Source organism: Lepidochelys kempii, chromosome 13 (assembly GCF_965140285.1).
Source record: "Lepidochelys kempii isolate rLepKem1 chromosome 13, rLepKem1.hap1, whole genome shotgun sequence".
NCBI classification, from domain to species: domain Eukaryota; kingdom Metazoa; phylum Chordata; order Testudines; family Cheloniidae; genus Lepidochelys; species Lepidochelys kempii.
This window is the reverse complement of record NC_136392.1, coordinates 541,225-557,748: the sequence shown is the minus strand read 5'-3', so window position 1 is coordinate 557,748 and position 16,524 is coordinate 541,225. Positions and strand designations below refer to the sequence as shown.

The 16,524-nt window shown below is 53.4% G+C and overlaps 1 protein-coding gene across 3 annotated transcripts in view; it reads right to left on the bottom strand.

The window, feature by feature from the left end:
* Positions 1–16,524, bottom strand: part of CDH22 (cadherin 22) — a 187,805-nt gene that overhangs the window by 52,492 nt on the left and 118,789 nt on the right. For all 3 annotated transcript variants that reach the window (XM_073308961.2, XM_073308962.2, XM_073308963.2), the window contains 3 exons: positions 7,881–8,048; positions 6,026–6,213; positions 4,767–5,020 (listed from right to left, as the gene is read on the bottom strand). In XM_073308961.2, the coding sequence (XP_073165062.1) occupies positions 4,767–5,020; positions 6,026–6,213; positions 7,881–8,048 (610 nt within the window). The remainder of the gene's footprint in view (positions 1–4,766; positions 5,021–6,025; positions 6,214–7,880; positions 8,049–16,524) is intronic.

Genomic DNA, 16,524 nt, shown 5'->3' with positions numbered 1-16,524 from the left:
GTCAGCTTTTCACAGGTAGGCGTATGTACAGGGTCTCACATCAGCTGCCCTGCGCTGCCCCAAAAGGGGGGAATAGAATCCACACATCTGTGTAACCAAACCTGCCACGTTCATGAGCCAAACCCACAACCCACCCAGAGAACATCATGGCATTCCCTGGCAGAGCAGCTCTTCACACAAGCAATGGGTGGGAGCAGCGCAGTCTAGGGGCACGTTCAGCGGGTGGAGGGGACCACCTGGGACTGAGGGCACTCGTGCCAGACCTGCTCTGGCTCTTTCTTTACTGGTCCTCAAAGCTCAGCACTGGGAGCTTGGTACTAGTGGGAACTGGAAATGCTGATGAGGCCAATCTCAGCTCAGTTGTCTCCGGGGCTCCTTGGGATTCCTCACCTGAAGGGCAGAGTGCTTGTTCCTCGCCATTGCAAGGTGAGACTGCAGCTCCTCTGACACGTACATGGCACCAGGCAAGTCCAGCACACAAAGCGGAGTCAGGGGCTGGGGAGCCACCATGGAAACACAGCTACAGAAGGGACTGCCTCTTTCCTCCTCCTTTCTAGTAGCAAAGGATCAGACAGGTAAAGGGGATCCACCCAACTGCAGTGCCAGCAGAGAGGACTCAGCACAGACTTCAATGGGCCTGGGATCGAACCCTGGAGTGCTGTCAGGACAAGTTGCTCTCCTCTGTGCCCCAGATGAAGAAGAGATGCTGTGAGTCTAGCTGGGAGTTAATGCGAGGTGACTTCCTGCCGAGGAGCATGTCACCTCCCTGTGGGGCCCCGGGAGGGTTCCTGTGTTAATGTCTGTGCAGCACTTGGAAGCTGTGAAGAACTAAGTAAGTGCTGAGGATTGTTATGTTACCCGGGCGGCCAGAGGATGGGAGAGCAACAGAGGTCTGACAAAAAGTCTCTTCTTCCTCACCTTGGTGCTGTGAGGGAGATTTGGTGTTCCGGCAGGGAAGGGAGTGGTGAGGGGGCCTCTCATTCACACCTGATTACATGGAGTTGCTGCAAGGCAGAGCTCGGGGCAGGGGGAGGGGTGTGGTGGAATGGGAAGCGGGAGCTCGCCCTCACGTTACAGGAAGGGGACGTGCCATCTCTTATGCTGCTAGGCACTGAAAAACCACAGCCAGTGGACAGTCAGGTATGTAGGCGGGCAGAGTGCCCCAAGGGAGCGCGACAGGACTCGGAGGAGCTGTCTGCCTAGGGGTTGCTGGAGGGAGGATTCATAACTGAATGCATCAGCCATGACAGGAGAAAACACATTCCGATTCGTGGGGCTGAGGCCAGGGGGTCTGGGTACCTCGGAGTGCCACTGGCCAGGCTCTCGAGGCTGGACATGTGAGATGTGGCTCTGTCTGGAGCGCACGGTGCTGCTGCAACAACAGAGACACGCTCCTGCTTCTCTCTGCTCCAAGCGCCCCGTCCCAAACATCACCATCTCTCTCAACGGTCAGAAAGGCTCCTTCCTCTGTATGCACGGGTCCTTTCTGCAAGTAATGCATCACCCCTCCCCCGCCCCCAGGGAAGCGGCACAAGAAGCAAGCGAGAAAGAGCAATTCTATCCCCAAGGCCCCTTTCCTACCACTGAAGACGGGAAAATAAAACCTACAGCCTGCAGCAGTGCTAGCAAAGTCCCAGGAAGGCAGCGGCTGTGCACACGCAGTATGTGAAGAGGGAACGCGCACAGTATGCATGTCAACACTGCAATCAGAGCTGCGACTGCAGCTCGTTCAGCACACCCATGCTAACGTCAGTCTAGCTAGTGTGGCTACACAGCAGTGGAGACATGCATGACCCCTGGTACGGGCCAGCAATGTAAATATGTCCCCAGTGTTCTGGCCTGGCTTGTTCAGCCCACCCGGGGGTCCACACTGCCCCACCTTCACTGCTCTTTTTAGCCATGCCAGTTCAATTAAAGCGAGCATGGGTGTGCCTACATGAGCTGCAGTCATACCTCTGACCGCAGCATAGACACACCCCGTGCCTACAGCGTACCTGAGCTGCGGCTGAGCGCGCCCGGCCCAGCGTGTACGTGTCTGAGGCACAGTACGTACTTCATGCACACACAGGGTCCATGCAGAGCTTGTTTGTGTGTGAATGTGCAGCTGTGTGCCTGTACTCTGGGGTCTGGGTCATGTACCCTCTATAACAATAACTGTTCCCAATAACTCACCCCAGCAGGGCTCTCTCACCGGCTGCCTTCCTAGCACAACACCCTGTGCTGACTGACGGGAACGGGGCGGGCAGAGAGGGGGTTGTGGCTGTACACGTTAAGTCAGCTTAACTTCTGTACCCAGAAAGATAATGGAGCAAATAATTAAGCGATCAATTTACAAAGATCTAGAAGATAACAAGGTGATAGGTAACAGTCAGCCTGGATTTGTCAAAAACAAATATAGTGTCAAACCAACCTGATAGCTTTCTTTGACAGGGTAACAAGCCTTGTGGATGGGGGGAAGGGGTAGATGTGGCATATCTTGACTTTAGTAAAGCTTTTGATACTGTCTCGCATGACCTTCTCATAAACAAACTAGGGAAATCAAATGCAACCTAGATGGAGCTACTATAAGGTGAGTGCAAAACTGGTTGGAAAACTGTTCCCAGAGAGTAATCATCAGTGATTCATAGTCATGCTGGAAGGGCATAATGAGTGGGATCCCGCAGGGATCAGTTCTGGGTCCTGTTCTGTTCAATATTTTCATCAATGATTTAGATAATAGCATACAGAGTACACTTATAAAGTTTGTGGACGATAAGTGGGAGGGGTTGCAAGTGCTCTGGAGGATAGGATTATAATTCAAAATGATCTGGACAAACTGGAGAAATGGTCTGAAGTAAATAGGAAGAAGTTCAATACAGCAAATGCAAAGTACTCCATTTAGGAAGGAACAATCTGTTGCACACATACAAAATGGGAAATGACTGCCTAGGAAGGAGTACTGCGGAAAGGGATCTGGGGATCGTAGTGGATCACAAGCTAAATATGAGTCAACAGTGTAACACTGTTGCAAAAAAAGCGAATATCTTTCTGGGATGTATTAGCAGGAGTGTTGTAAGCAAGACACAAGAAGTAATTCTTCTGCTCTACTCTGCGCTGATTAGGCCTCAACTGGAGTATTGTGTCCAGTTCTGGGCGCCACATTTCAGGATGTGGACAAATTGGAGACAGTCCAGAAAAAAGCAACAAAAAATGATTAAAGGTCTAGAAAACATGACCTATGAGGGAAGATTGAAAAAATTGGGTTTGTTTAGTCTGGAAAAGAGAGGACTGAGAGGGGACATGATAACAGTTTTCAAGTATGTAAAAGGTTGTTACAAGGAGGAGGAAGAAAAATTGTTTTTCTTAACCTCTGAGGATAGGACAAGAAGCAATGGGCTTAAATTGCAGAAAGGGAGGTTTAGGTTGGACATTAGGAAAAACTTCTTAACTGTCAGGGTGGTTAAATACTGGAATAAATTGCCTAGGGAGGTTGTGGAATCTCTATCATTGGCGACTTTTAAGGGGAGGCTAGACAAACATGTCAGGAATGGTCTAGATAATTAGCCCTGTCACAAGTGCAGGGACTGGATTTGATGGCCTCTCAAGGTCCCTTCCAGTTCTATGATTCTATGTTTAAAGTTTCCCGTAGGGATTCCTACATGGTTCTATGTTAATTCGAAGGTCCCGTGCGAGACTTTGGGATGCTCCCTCCCCACCAAACAGCCAGGCGCTGTGCATTCCCCAGTGCCTTGCTGTGGCCCTGAGCAGGCCTGTTAGAACATTATCTCTGTGTGTCATTTGCCGATTATATTCACAGGCTGTCATCAGCTGTTTCCCCTTCCATAGTGTGTGCTCCTCTCTGGAGTCCCTGCTCCTACCCTCTGCCCTGTTCTCTGTCATCAGGAACAGCTCCAGGATAAAGCTCTTGAATCCAAGGCCACAATGCGCTGGCTCCAGGCTACTCCTGGGTCAGCTACACAGGTCTCCTTTCCAGCACACAGCAATGCTCCATTTCCAGTGAGCAGCTGTGTACAGAGACCTGCAGCACAAATTCCCGGCACCATAAAAACCAGCCTTCCAAGGGAATTTTTCACAAGTCCAGGATGTTTTCTGTACATCAGCTTTTCATTGCCACCGCTCACCACTCAGGCCACCTGGCAGAGCCATAAGGCTGCTTTTGTGCTGAAGATAATGAGAGTTTAATTCTCAATTTCCTTAGCCACAAATGAATGGAAGTGGGAAACGTTCTGTGCAGATCAGCTGCTGCCCAAAGTGTGCCCTGCCCAAACATCAACTCCATGGGTCTCTGATCCCTCCCATGACCCCGACCCCAACCCCTGCCCCTGGCTCCAATGGCATGCCCCACAGCACATGCCATACTGTACATCTGTCAGTCTTCTTCACTACCTATCTGTCATCTCTGGTCACTCACCAGCCTGTTCCCTGAGGCTGCCCTACTGTCAGTCACACGTATGTATGAACATTGCCCATTCCCCTTTTCGGGTACTCCTTTGCCAATGACGAATCTGTCATTCACACGGCTTGTGCCCTCACCTGTCTGCTACTCGCACACTGGTTCTGTCACTCACCTGCCAGATGCCTGCCCTATGTCTCCCATTCGCCTGCCTGTCCTCTCTCACCCGGTGCTGTCACTCTCTGCTGCATGCCCCTCTCCAGTCACTCACCCACCCACCCAAATCCCTTCTCAGGCACCCGCTGGGCCCTGTGTCACTCGCAGGCCCATCACCTGGCAGAAGAGAACGTGAAGCTAGGAAGGTTGATTTTACCGGACAGGGTTGTTTGCAGCATCGGGGTCCAGAGCGGTGACCACTCCTACCACAGAGCCAACATACGCATCCTCCTGGACTTCCATCAGGTCAGAGGGGGGCTGGAACTCCGGGGGCTCATCCACATCCAGCACAGAGACCCGCACAATGGTTTGGTCTCGGAACGTGCCCAGATCTACAAACCTTGGGTCCACAAACTTGTTCAGGGCCTCCACCACCACCGTGTGAACCGTCTTGGCCTCGTAGTCAAGGGGCTGAGACAACAGGACAGGGTTAGCGATTCACCATCTGACAGTTCCTTCCCAATTCTGGTGCATTCACTACTGCTGCTTTGGGTTAAACCCCACCAGGGCTCTTGGGAGAGGCCAGGACTGGAGAAGCCCAGAGCCTGAGCTCCTGCCATGCCCCCTGCAACGTCTCCTGCTGGGCAGGGTACTCGTAGCTGGGAGTGCTCCTGCCCCACTCCCTACAGGGCTGCTGCTAGGAACAACGTTTCCTGCCCTCCCCCACTCCACATTCAGATAAGACATGATGCAGGAACTCAGAATGCACTGAGAAGGCAGTGCGCACCGTGGGGGCGAGTGAGTGATTTTCAATGGTGTAGTGATCATTAATCACCCTGTGATTATTTCTACAGCAGAGGTGACTGGAATGCAATGGTCTTGGTGAGCACTCATTCTTTCCTGCCCGCACCAAGTGTTTTTGCCACAAAAAGCAGACTGGCTCCACGTGTGGTTGGTCAGGCTCAGGCATTCCGTGGGAATATTGCTCTCTAATAGGTGCTATCAATAACGGGGATTAGTGTTAGCCCCCTACGCTGCACACCTCGCTTCTGCGCATGGCAGCATTCACCCCTTCATTATGGATTTGTCTGAAAGTCTCTCTCTGTAAATTCTGCACTCACAACTGTCTGTGTCCCTTAGCATCTGTGGCCAGCGACTTCATCAGCTGGCACCCTGCCTGCCTTGCCTTTCTTTGGCCCTTTCTTTCCAGTCTTTGCTTCTCTCTTTCTCTCTCCTGACACTTCTCCAGCTCCCTGCTAGCTGCGGGGGTGGGTCTGAGGCTTCCAACTTCTCTAAGATGCTATTAAACCAGCTCTCGGAGGAGTGATTCCCCAGCCTCTGAAATACAGCAGCAGCAGCAGGTATCATCAAAAGGGAAGGGCTCTGTCCTGCTCTGAGAGTCCTGCTCTGCCCTCCCCCACCTACCGCCTCTGCCTCCACCTCACACCTCCTCCTGGTGCGTTCCTCTGGGTTTACCTTCTGCACGGTGATGATCGCCTCCTGGGTGTTGCTGTCTGTGGTGACTTTAAACATCTGCACCCCGTCCTCATCTTTGATCTGGTACGTCATGTCTGTGTTCTCCCCCACATCCGAATCCTCCGCCTTCACTCTCCCAATCGCAGAGCCCACAAGGGCAGTCTCCACAACGCTGAACTGGTACATCTCTGCCAAGGGAAAGGAGAGGTGCATCACAGTGCGGCCTTCGCTGACCCTGATCCCCAGGTTCCCTTCAGGTAGTGCACAGACACGCCCTGGGGGCACCTCCACTAGGTTAGTGCACCAGCCTACAGGCAGAATGCCAGCAACCCTATTGGGTACACCTGGCTGGTCCCTGGTCCGGTGCAACTCAGCTCCCGCATGCACAGATAGCAGAGTTTTGTCCTGTCCTGTCTAGTCTGCAATGTCCCATTTATCCTTGGCAGCCATGCCAGAGTCTGGGCTTCATTGGGGGCACACGTGGGACCCGGCTGGAACCACAGAGGATGCCCCATTTCCTATACTCCTGTGCAAGGCGTGTTGGCTTTTCCTGCGAGAGGAAAACAAATAAGCCCACTCTGGGTGAAAGCAGCTGGTGAAAGGCATTAGGGAGCATCCCAGTCACTATAAGTCTGGTAACCTTACCAACCTGTCTCAGAACCAGCTGCACGGATGTCGGCCAGTCCAGGGCCAGTGCCGAGGTCTCTGTGGGCACAGCATTCTCACAGCCCCATTTCCCCCTGCTAGCGTCCGGAATACAAATGTGCTCATCGGGCAGAGCTCCCTCCAGCTGCAGCTTGGAACCCTTCGTAGCTCTGCCCCAGGCTGCCAGCCAAGTGCTACAGAGCTCTGCAGCTGGTGTGCGAGGCAGAGCCCAGTCCGGCAGCTCTTCAGTGACAGGATTTCTGTCCCTGTGGTGGGACTCAAATGCAGGTCACAGAGCTTTGGCAATGGCTTGGGATCTAGAGACCAGCTCACAGTCACACCCCACATGCTCATGGTGTGCAAGCAGGGTCTAGTGACTGCCAGGTAGCAAGGAAGGGCCTGGGGCTCATTCAAACCAGCGCCTGAGGTCTGGATTGGCCCTGAAAGATGGCGGGAAGAGACCGGCTGACCTGCCAATGGAGTTTGGGGGTTACTCTCCCTCCTCCAGCGCCTACAGGCCCAGGGAGGGAGACAGAGACAGACAGCTAAGCCTACTCCTTGCAGCTAAAGTCCTGCAGCCCCACTGACTCCCCCGGGGTTTGCTGGCTGTCACTGGGACACCCCTCCTGCTTCAGTTAATGGGCTGGGATCTGCAGAGCGCTTGGAGTAATAAACCCACTACACAACGACCACAGGCAGGAGCAGGAGCAGCCAAGACTCCTGCACGTATCACCGGTCAGATCCCCCTCTGCCACCAGCACTGCCCTGTGGAATAAGGGAAACCTGCACAGACCTGACCATGCACTGGCCCGCAGCACCGCGACCTGCCTTCTTGTACACCCAGAGCCACCAGTGTCAAAGAGTGTCTCTGCACTGCCAGCCTGTCCAAGGTGGGCAAGTTGAGGGCCAATGGGGAGAGATGACACTGACTCCCGAAGAATTCTAATAAACAAATGGGTCTGCATTGAAATTCAGCATTGATTGGGTCCCCCACTCCTCATGTCACTTGCCCTCTTAGACTGCAAGCTCTCAGGACAGGTTCCAGATCTCTGGGTCTGTTTAAACACCTAGCACAACGGGGCTATGTCCCTGACTGGGTGTCTGGCTGCTACCCCAATGCAAAGTCAGCAACAACAATCCTGCACAGCAGTGGCTGGCTCAGCACCAGACTGCCTGCAAGACCCCCGGGACAGGGAACAGCGACTCTTACTCTGTGGGAATCGTGGAGGGTTGTCGTTGACGTCTGTGATCACAATTGTGACCGTGGTGGATCCAGAGAGGCCACCCAGCTGCCCTGCCATGTCCGTGGCTTGGATCACCACTTCATACCGGTCCTGAGTTTCTCTGTCCAGATTTGCCACTGCCGTCCGGATCACACCTGGAAAAGACCAAAGGGGAAGCAGTGAGTGTGAATGCAAGGGTGGCCCATCAGCCCACGGAGCACCCTTCTCACTTCCACCCTCCCCTGGGAGCAGGTCATGGAATCCTGTAGGCCAGGCTCAAGGCCAGAGCATGGTCACAAGGCACGAGCCCTTCACCTTCTCTTGCCAGCAGGACTCAGCTGAGGGAGGAGCATTAGCAGTGCAACGACTTAGGCTGGGCCCAGAAAAGCAGGGGGGACATGGGCATTGCCCTGCAGAAAACCTGACAACTCCGCAAGCAAACAGCCCCAACCACCCGGGGCAGCGGTGGGAGGGCCGGGATGGAGCCAGGTCATTTAGTAGGAAACAAGAGGTTTCATGTGCCTGCATCAGGATCTATGGGCAAACTTGGGCAGGGGCTTAGCCACACCAGCTGGGTTTGTCATTGCTTGTTTCACCAGGAGAAGCTAAGTACCAGCTGTCTTGTTATAACGCACAAAAATAAAGATGTTTAATATGAAACAGCGAAAGGCCCCAAGAACAGGCTCAGAACCCAGCTAAACAAACACCCCCAAAACATTCACAGAAAGGGGTGTGTGAATGGTACTGCCCGACCAAGCACAGATCTGTCCCGGGCCCAGGACAGCATTACCACAATCCACCTGTTGTCTCTCATACTTGGAGTGTAAGCTGTATGGGGCAGAGCCCAGATTTGTGTTCCGGGCTTGTCCAGTGCCTCGCGCCATGGGGCTCCTAGACACTACCACAGAGTCATAGAATCGTAGAATATCGGGGTTGGAAGGGACCTCAGGAGGTTCTAGTCCAACCCCCTGCTCAAAGCAGGACCAATCGCCAATCAAATCATCCCAGCCAGGGCTTTGTCAAGCCTGACCTTAAAAACTTCTAGGGAAGGAGATTCCACCACCTCCCTAGGTAACACATTCCAGTGCTTCACCACCCTCCTAGTGAAAAAGTTTTTCCTAATATCCAACCTAAACCTCCCCCACTGCAACTTGAGACCATTACTCATCGTTCTGTCATTTGATACCACTGAGAACAGTCTAGATCAATCCTCTCTGGAACCCCCCTTCAGGTAGTTGAAAGCAGCTATCAAATCCCCCCTCATTCTTCTCTTCCGTAGACTAAACAATCCCAGTTCCCTCAGCCTCTCCTCATAACTCATGTGTTCCAGTCCCCTAATCATTTTGGTTGCCCTTTGCTGGACTCTTTCCAATTTTTCCACATCCTTCTTGTAGCGTGGGGCCCAAAACTGGACACAGTACTCCAGATGAGGCCTCACCAATGTCTAATAGAGGGGAATGATCACATCTCTCGATCTGCTGGCAATGCCCCTATGTAGACATCCCAAAATGCCATTGGCCTTCTTGGCAACAAGGGCACACCGTTGACTCATATCCAGCTTCTTGTCCACTGTAACCCCTAGGCCCTTTTCTGCAGAACTGCTGCCGAGCCATTTGGTCCCTAGTCTGTAGCAGTGCATGGGATTCTTCTGTCCTAAGTGCAGGACTCTGCACTTGTCCTTGTTGAACTTCATCAGATCTTTTGGCCCAATCCTCTAATTTGTCTAGGTCCCTCTGTATCCTATCCCTACCCTCCAGCGTATCTACCATTCCTCCCAGTTTAGTGTCATCTGCAAACTTGCTGAGGGTGCAATCCACACCATCCTCCAGATCATTAATGAAGATATTGAACAAAACCGGTCCCAGGACCGACCCTTGGAGCACTCCCCTTGATACTGGCTGCCAACTAGACCTGGAGCCATTGATCACTACCCGTTGAGCCTGACGATCTAGCCAGCTTTCTATCCACTATATACTCCATTCATCCAGCTCATACGTCTTTAACTTGCTGGCAAGAATACTGTGGGAGACCATGTCAAAAGCTTTGCTAAAATCAAAGAATAACACGTCCACTGCTTTCCCCTCATCCACAGAGCCAGTTATCTCGTCATAGAAGGCAATTAGATTAGTCAGGCATGACTTGCCCTTAGTGAATCCATGCTGGCTGTTCCTGATCACTTTCGTCTCCTCTAAGTGCTTCAGAATTGATTCCTTGAGGACCTGCTCTATGATTTTTCCAGGGACTGAGGTGAGGCTGACTGGCCTGTAGTTCCCAGGATCCTCTTTCTTCCCTTTTTTAAAGTTGGGCACTACATTAGCCTTTTTCCAGTCGTCCGGGACTTCCCCCGATCACCGTTAGTTTTCAGAGATAATGGCCAATGGCTCTGCAATCTGCAAAACGCCTTTAGCACTCTCGGATGCACCGTATCCAGCCCCATGGACTTGTGCTCGTCCAGCTTTCCTAAATAGTCCCGAACCACTTCTTTCTCCACGGAGGGCCGGTCACCTCCTCCCCATGCTGTGCTGCCCAGTGCAGTAGTCTGGGAGCTGACCTTGTTCGTGAAGACAGAGGCAAAAAAGCACTGAGTACATTAGCTTTTTCCACATCCTCTGTCACTCGTTTGCCTCCCTCATTCAGTAAGGGGCCCACACTTTCCTTGACTTTCTTCTTGTTGCTAACATACCTGAAGAAACCCTTCTTGTTACTATTAACATCTCTTGATAGCTGCAACTCCAAGCATGATTTGGCCTTCCTGATTTCACTCCTGCATGCCTGAGCAATATTTTTATACTCTTCCCTGGTCATTTGTCCAAGCTTCCACTTCTTGTAAGCTTCTTTTTTGTGTTTAAGATCAGCAAGGATTTCACTGTTAAGCCAAGCTGATCACCTGCCATATTTACCATTCTTTCTACACATCGGGATGGTTTGTCCCTGTAACCTCAATAAGGATTCTTTAAAATATAGCCAGCTCTCCTGGACTCCTTTCCCCCTCATGTTATTCTCCCAGGGGATCCTGCCCATCAGTTCCCTGAGGTAGTCAAAGTCTGCTTTTCTGAAGTCCAGGGTCCGTATTCTCTTTTCTTCCCTGTGTCAGGATCCTGAACTCGACCATCTCATGGTCACTGCCTCCCAGGTTCCCATCCACTTTTGCTTCCCCTACTAATTCTTCCCGGTTTGTGAGCAGCAGGTCAAGAAGAGCTCTGCCCCTAGTTGGTTGCTCCAGCACTTGCACCAGGAAATTGTCCCCTACATTTTCCAAAAACGTCCTGGCTTGTCTGTGCTCCGCTGTATTGCTCTCCCAGCAGATATCAGGGTGATTGAAGTCTCTCATGAGAACCAGGGCCTGCGATCTAGTAACTTCCGTGAGTTGCCAGAAGAAAGCCTTGTCCACCTCATCCCCCTGGTCCGGTGGTCTATAGCAGACTCGCACCACGACATCACCCTTGTTGCTCACGCTTCTAAACTTAATCCAGAGACTCTCAGGTTTTTCTGCAGTTTCGTACCAGAGCTCTGAGCAGTCATACTGCTCTCTTACATACAGTGCAACTCCCCCACCTTTTCTGCCCTGCCTGTTCTTCCTGAACAGTTTATATCCATCCATGACAGTACTTCAGTCATGTGAGTTATCCCACCAAGTCTCTGTTATTCCAATCACATCATAATTCCTTGACTGTGCCAGGACTTCCAGTTCTCCCTGCTTGTTTCCCAGGCTTCTTGCATTTGTGTATAGTCACAAATACCTAGTGCTGCCAGGGATGTGGCAAGCCCAGAGTAGTCGCCAAGGGCACTCTGAGACCATCAGGAGTAACTCCCATGAAGTCAATGCCAGCCTGAACCTGGTTTGAGGGAGGGGAGAATCAAGCCTAGAGCCCTGTGTCTGCACGACAGACCTATCTATGTTGGTGTAACTACATTGCTCGGGGTGTGAAAAATCCACAGCCCTGAGCAATGCAGTTATACCGACCTAGCCCCCCACCAGTGTAAACAGTGCTGTGTCGGCAGGAGGGCTTCTCCTGGTAGGAGGTGCAGGAATGTCCTCACTCTAGCGGCGCAGCAGTGTTTTAAGTGTAGACTTGCCCTTACTCAGGAGCCTGCAGTGAGAGACCTGCAGGGGACCAGGCTATTTAGCCCTGTCTGTTCCCTGTCTGGCCCTGACCTGCTCACACGGTCCACTCCTGAACAGGCACTGGGCTCCAGCCCCTCACATGCCCTTGTTCACCTCTCCCCAGAGGCCAGGCTTGAGAGGTGGGGAGCCCATGGGAGCAAAGAAGCAGAGTCCTGGGGAGCCAGAAATGTTCCAGGACAATACTCAGAACCTCAAGTTGAAGGAAGCCAGGAGGAGCCACTGAACAGCGAGGAACAGACATTTCTCTCTCTCTCTCTCTGATGACATTTGCAGGCACTAAAGGAGCTGGCGATGCTTTCTGAAACTAGCAATTATTCCAGTGATTATCATCATTAGGATTTATTACGAAGACATCACCATTGTCTCCGATCCCTGCAGGTCCCTCACTCTCGTGGACAGGCACAATTTCACCCATCCCACCTCCCCCTGGACTCTGTCATTTCGGTTCTGTAATTACCCCGGACTCTCCAAGCAGCACTTTCGCTGCCTTCGGTCCGATGAATCAAAGGGAGGATCCATTTCGCCTACCTTACCTCAAGCAGGTTCCCACGCACTCCCATCAATCCAGCACCTGCTTTCCTGTGCACTCAAAAGTGACTCATGGACCGCTCTGTATGCTCCTTCCCTTCCCTGGGGTCCATGCCTCCTGGCAGCTGCACGGGGTGGGGTGGAGGACAGGGCGCTGAGGTCAGTTCCAGAAAGACCTTTCTACAGAGGACTGGGAATAGCTCCAGGTGAACTGGATGTGGCGCCCTCTGCATTGCAGATAAATTTAGATTTCTGCCACCGCTACACCCAAGGGGCTCAGTCTCTCCCCATGACTCCCTGGACAGCTCCCCGTGTCAGCCCCATGGCTGCAGACTCCCTTTCTTGCTTTGTGTCTGTTTGGATAGAATTGTTTCCCTGTGAGAGACGCTGCCAATGCAGTCTGTATTGGCTGCTGCCATTCCCACTGCCAGAGGGCGTGGATGCAGGAGGGTGGAGACCTTTAGCTGATGCTCTTCCCCACATCTTGTCACGCCCCCTCAGGGAGGTTTGGGGTTTGCATTTTTAAAGAGCACTGGAAGAAACAAGGCCCTAGTGGGAGGGACCCCTCTCGGTGAGCCCTTGGCCCCATGGGACTAAGCTACATAGCAGGCTGATCCCTGGGAGCTGTGGGGCGAGCAGGCTGGTTGGCAGCATTTACAGTCAGACCCAGTCATCCGGCTCTGAATATTAAACTGTTATTTCTGGGGAAGCACCATTGCATTCACATTTCAGCAATTCTGTTAATTAAAGGGGTATGAAGTGTTTTATAATGAAAACGATTCTTGTCAGCACAATAGCGCTGAATTGCGATGAGACAGAAAAGCTCCTGCATTCAGCATAGTTGTAATGGTTTAACTGAGCCACTTAATGAAACATGCCACGATGCCCCCTTGCAGCGCGGTACCCGGTCCAGCCGCACCCTCCAAGGTCCCCACACAGCACAGTACTTGGCTCAGCCGCACCCCACGACAGCCCCTTCAGCGCGGTACCCGTCCCAGCCACACCCCCCGACGCTCCCACACAGCACGGTACCCGACCCAGCCACACCCCCCGACGCCCCCTTGCAGCGCAGTACCTGGCCCAACTGTGCCCCCCAATGCCCCACACAGCTCAGTACCCGACCCAGCCGCACCCCCGATGCCCCCACACAGCATGGTACCCATCCCAGCCACACCCCCCAATGTCCCCTTGTAGTGCGGTACCTGGCCCAGTCGTGCCCCCCAATGCCCCCACACAGCTCAGTACCTGACCCAGCCGCATCCCACGGCGCCCCCTTGCAGCACAGTACCCAGCCCAGCCACATCCCACAACAACTCCATACCGCATGGGATGGGAGCATCACATCAATACCCTGCCACACCCCATGATGCCCCCACACAGCACATTACCCAGCCCAGCCGCACCCCCGACACCCCTAAACAGTGCGGTATCTGGCCCAGCCACACACTCCAATGCCCCCACACAGCGCAATACCCGGTCCAGCTGCACCCCACGATATCCCCATGGGACCAACTACATCCTAGTAGAAAGTAAACCCCAAAAGGCCCAGGGCTGTGCTGGCCAGGGATATGACTTGTCAGTGCATCCCAGCTCTCCAGGCTGGTGCAGGACCATTCTGTGGCTTTGGTGGGCCTGTGCAGACCCCATCCTGTGGAATGCTAGTGCTGCTACTTCTGGCCCAATTCACCCATTTCCATGAACCTCCAGAATGTTTCTTTCTAAGATCTGCTTTAGCTCAGTCAGAAGCTACGGGCTGGCTGCAGGAATCCCTGGGCGAGGGTCTGTGGCCTGTGTGGTTCCAGAAGTCAGACGGGATGATCAGAATGGTCTTTCTAGCCTTAAATTCTATGAATCTCTGAGAAGTTTCAGGTCTGGGTTTGATTTTTTTGGGGTCATGGTCCCACTTAGCTGTGGCTTGAGACAAACCCACCTGCTACTCACCAGCTCCCCCATGGCCACATGGGGGAGTGAGACTTTATTCCAGCCCGTAAAGTGCTCTGAGAGCCTCAGCTGAATGGTGCTGGGGAAGTACAGAGGGTCATTAAACACACACATGTCTCACAACTGGGAAAGGACCGGTCCCTCTCAGAGAGAGTGGGAAGCTCCTACTTCTGATTCCATTCTGCTGAGGCTTGGTAGAAGGACCTAACATGGTCCCCCTCCCCCAGCCCCATCCTGAGGAACCCACCTTCCTGGGGACTAGACACAGCACAGCCAAGGATATAAAGAAAAGGATAAAACCAGCAGCCAGGGTTCAGCTGCATGGGGCTGGCCCCAGCAGCTTCCTCCCCAGGCCCACAGATCTGCTGCTTTCCCAAACAAGGAGAACAGCAAGACAATCTGTCCTGCCCAAAGACTTCCAGCCACGCCACTCTCTGACAAGAACCCCCTTACATCCAGCTGTGTCTTTTCAGTTTTTGTCAGTGTCTATTATAGCTGTATAATGCAGCCATGTAACGACATACCCTCCAGTGCCTGCTGTGCATGGCTTTCCAGCAGGAGCCAGATTAATCACAGAGAATAATTACAACGCTACGGGACACTTACATAGTCACACAAACGCCATCAAACTGGCTCAATGGCAGACACTCTTTGGGCGATAAAACCAAAGCAGGACAAGTTCTCAGCTGGGTAAATGCCTCCCAGAAATCCAAACACCCTGCAGGTTACTCGCTCTCGATGCTTCCAGCTCAGGGGGCTACGAGTCCACATCCTGGGGCTCCTACCCCAAGGAAACAAGACAGACCACCCCACACCCACCACAATGCCCTGCCAGAGAGGAGAGCGTGGGCAGGACCCACCCCAGTGACTCGGCCAGGGTTTTAGCAAGCTGGTCCAGGGGGCTGCCAAACTCACCTGAACAGACTTTGATGGGCAGGTCCCTTCCAGGTGCACATACCTGCCTGTGCAGGACATGGAAATGCCATGTTATTTGCCAGCTTTCATTATGTCCCCTTCTGGGAAGGCATGAGGCGCCGTCAGATTTCTGTGTCCCAAGCCTGATGCATTGTGTGGGAGCATCAGAGCCATCCATCCTCAGCCCTTCAGCACTCATCACTGCTTCCCGAGCCTCCCAGTCCATCAGCACCTCCCCGCTGCTGCCCCATGCCTGGTGGGCACTGGGTGAGCATGGTGCCTGCCTGCTCCCCACATGCAGGCTGCGCCTCAGTGGAGACAGGCTGGGGTTACTGAGCAAGCGGCATGGTTCTCTCCCGGTGATGCCACTCGGCAGCGGGGCTGACCCGTCGTGTTGCAAAGCTGAGGTGCCATTTTTACACACTCAGAGCCAGTGTGCGGGGCTGCCGTGGCTGGGGCGGGAACTCCCAGTGACACAGCATTGCCCTGGAACCCAGCCTCACCACAGGCAGGAGCCTGAGAGAAGAGAGGTGAGGCAGCCTGCTGCTCGCCTGATTCTGGCCTCTCCCAGCTCTGACAGCGACATGGCTGGCCCTGGGATCTCCTTTGATCACAGTGACAGTGTCCTACTCCGCCCCCAGCTGAGGCCAACGGACTGGCTCGCAGCAACATCCCATGCTCAGGAATAACGCTTGGAAAATGCAACCGCCTTGACAGGGTGGCTTTTCTCTTCACGTGGGGTTCCAACACCCTAGCAGGGCACCCCCGCGGGGCTACTCCCCCCTCAGCCCTGACAGGTTTCCCCAGAATCCACTCCCAGCAGGTCACTCCCTCTCCCTCACACTCCTCACTGACACAAGCCCTGCGCTCCCCTGACACACCTGCATTCTGAACTCTGCCTTCCAGCGACTCATTCTGCCCTCTGCATGGGGGGGGTCACACTCACCCGCCCCAGCTCAAGAACGGCCAGGCCAGGGCCCGGCTGCACTTTTTTGTGCCCTCGGCCAAGGCCTGCTCCAAGGGAGGTCACTGAGACTTTGCCAAGGGGGCCTTTCCTGTCCTGCTCTTCCTACGCCCTTTGAGCGCAGGAGCCAAGATGCAAAGACCACCACTGAGGAGGG